We start from the raw sequence: 2839 nt of genomic DNA, 5'->3' as shown, positions 1-2839 counted from the left end.
GTGACAGCTAGTAGATTTTTTTTTACAATAAGATACCTCAACCAAGTAGTCGAGATAACTCAATCAGGTTTAGTTATGGTCAATACATTTTTCAATAAGATGCGACTCAAAATGTGCTCTACCAAAATGTCGAGCAGGCAGTTAAAGGGTTTGTTACCTTCTCGTTTGTCTCTGGAAATAGCCGCGGAATGAGACCTTTTTTTTTTTTTTTTACTATTTTCATCCTTATTTTGTCTCTGGAAACAGTGGCAGAATGTGACCTCTTTAATTATTTTCCTCTTTTGTCCTTGGAAAAAAAAACAAAAAAAACAGCAGAGTGAGACCTCTAATTATTTTCAGTTTCTTATTTGGAAACAGCGACACCTCTTTAATTATTACCTAATGTTTTGTCTCTGAAAGAAGCAACAGAGTGAAACCTCTTTAATGATTTCCTCCCGGGTTTGTCTCTGGAAACAGCGGCAGAGTGAGGCCTCTTTTTTTATTTACCGCTTCTCGAACGGGCTTTCGCCACGTCATCAGACGCTCCGTCACCGCCAACAACATCCAACATGGCGGCGTCCGTCCGGGAGAAGCAGACGGGTTTGTCAAACTGATTTTATTTGTCATTAACGCTTATTTTTCAGCAGTAACAGGCGGCGGATAGTTTAAAGGAGCCAGAGTGCTGTTAGCTAGTGAACTATATCCATATTTAGTGTCTGAAAAAGGTGTTTTAGAGTCTCGAATAGAAACAGATATTCATCATGTAAACTCGTTTTTGTTGCAATGAAAAACTCTTAATATGGACCAATGCAGTTTATGGACACCACGCAGCGACTGAGAAGGGAAGCATGCCAGGAGTAGAGAGGCTGTTTGTGTTGATTAGCAGGGAGAGGCCTTCACTGTTCACTCAGCCAGCTCAAGGGTCATTTGTAGTCCTCTCATGAGAGGCTGCTCTGCAAGTCTGCGGGTTGTAGTCCTTTCATTAGAGGCTGCTCTGCAGTTTTTAGTCCTCTCATAAGGGGCAGGGGTCCTTCAGGCTCTGAGGAGACACCTCACTGACGCTGGGTAGATGTCTAACAATTTGAGGACTAATGGCATGTATGGCTGAGGGAACGTAGGCTAATAAGTCAGGTAATAGCAGGTGATGGATAGTGTCAGCAGAGAGAACAGATTGAAGTTGTTTGTTTGTTTCAGTCGCTCTGAAGCGGATGCTGAACTTCAACGCTGCTCCTCTGAAGAACACAGTGGCCGAGCCTGTATGGAAGGTAAAGACCACCATGTTGTTTACTATGTAGACCGCCATGTTTATCACCTGTGTGAGAGACGGTATTTTTAAATGTGTGTGTTCAGGTGTTGATATACGACCGGTTTGGCCAGGACATCATCTCCCCTCTGCTGTCCGTCAAAGAGCTGAGAGACATGGGAATCACCCTGCACCTGTAAGAGACCCACGCCTGTTCACACACCTGCTAAGTACAAATACACACGTTATGTACACACACCTGCTAAATACAAACACACATGTTATGTACACACACACCTGTTCAGTTCACACACACACACACGTTCAGTTCACACATCAAAACAACGTGTTCAATTTTCTCTTTTTTTCCAGTCTGCTTCACTCGGACAGAGATCCGATCCCAGATGTTCCAGCCGTCTACTTCATCATGCCCACAGAGGAGAACGTCGACCGGATATGCCAGGTACACACATACACACTGTGTCAACCCAGGGGACTTGGAGGCAAGATTCAGCAATAAGACAGGAAACTCAGACAGTAATACTTTATCAAAAAGTGTCCTTTAATAAATAGGCTTAGGGAAAAGGGGGCAGGGTCAAACTCAAAAGAGTCCTCCCGGTCAGGGTCTTTGGTCTCACAAGGCGGTTCCTTTGCCCTGTATGGGCAGATCAGAGAGGTGAGCACACTGGTTTACCTCGTGTCCGTTGCAGCTCCTCTCCAGGGGATCCTCGTGGCCTCCGGTCTGTCTTCCCTCCTTGCTGCTTCCCAGCTCTGAGAAGATATACTCCCTCTAATTAGTTGATGGGCTGCAGGTGCGTCCAATGCCATGTGCGATTGGCTGTAGCACCTGCACTGGGAAGTATACTCCCTCCATCACCTCCCCAACCTGAGCTTGGGGAGCCGCCTTTCCCCTGTTTTGCCACAACACACACACACACACACACTCACACACACACACACTTGGATCGATCGAGTCCGTGCAAAAGTCTTTTGCCGCCGATACTAATTGTTAATGGATCATCAACGATCAATAGATACAGATCCCTTTGTTGTTTGATTATAGCTAAATAGTTCAAATGAATACATTAATGAACCCTTAAAGCCATGTCGGCCAATCAGAAGCCTGAAAGGTCGGCGATGCAAGGTTCTGTGATGCACCTGTAGAACCACCAGGTGCTAACAATGGTTCTCTTGTAGGACCACCAGCTGCTAACGATGGTTCTCTTGTAGGACCACCAGCTACTAACAATGGTTCTCTTGTAGGACCACCAGGTGCTAACGATGGTTCTCTTGCAGGACCTGAGGAACCAGCTGTACGAGTCCTATTTCCTGAACTTCATCTCGGCCATCAGCAGAAGCAAATTGGAGGACGTCGCCAGCGCCGCGCTGGCTGCCAACGCCGTCGCCCAGGTTACCAAGGTGAGCCTTCGTCTTATCGGTTATAACAATAATATGTTGGGATTATCCAAATATTTTATATAAATATATTTATCCATTATTATTTATTGTCTCAAACTGAACTGTTTTGAATTAGTCAGGTGTTCACATTAGTGTGTGTGTGTGTGTCTCAGGTGTATGATCAGTACCTGAACTTCATCACTCTGGAAGACGACATGT

General features: G+C 45.3%; 1 protein-coding gene across 1 annotated transcript in view; it reads left to right on the top strand.

Moving 5' to 3' along the window:
- The first annotated feature begins 537 nt into the window (after positions 1–537).
- The window catches only part of scfd1 (sec1 family domain containing 1), a 33403-nt gene continuing 31101 nt past the window's right edge, over positions 538–2839 (top strand). Inside the window, exons 1-6 of the mRNA XM_079216347.1 lie at positions 538–579; positions 1174–1244; positions 1330–1418; positions 1595–1685; positions 2519–2641; positions 2794–2839. The exon at positions 2794–2839 is cut by the window's right edge and continues 42 nt beyond it. Coding sequence (XP_079072473.1) covers positions 549–579; positions 1174–1244; positions 1330–1418; positions 1595–1685; positions 2519–2641; positions 2794–2839 — 451 coding nt within the window. The 5' untranslated portion in view covers positions 538–548. The remainder of the gene's footprint in view (positions 580–1173; positions 1245–1329; positions 1419–1594; positions 1686–2518; positions 2642–2793) is intronic.

The sequence above is a fragment of the Taurulus bubalis genome (assembly GCF_910589615.1).
Source record: "Taurulus bubalis genome assembly, chromosome: 1".
Lineage (NCBI taxonomy): Eukaryota > Metazoa > Chordata > Actinopteri > Perciformes > Cottidae > Taurulus > Taurulus bubalis.
The sequence above is the reverse complement of the archived record's forward strand: the minus strand, read 5'-3'. Positions and strand labels throughout refer to the sequence as shown.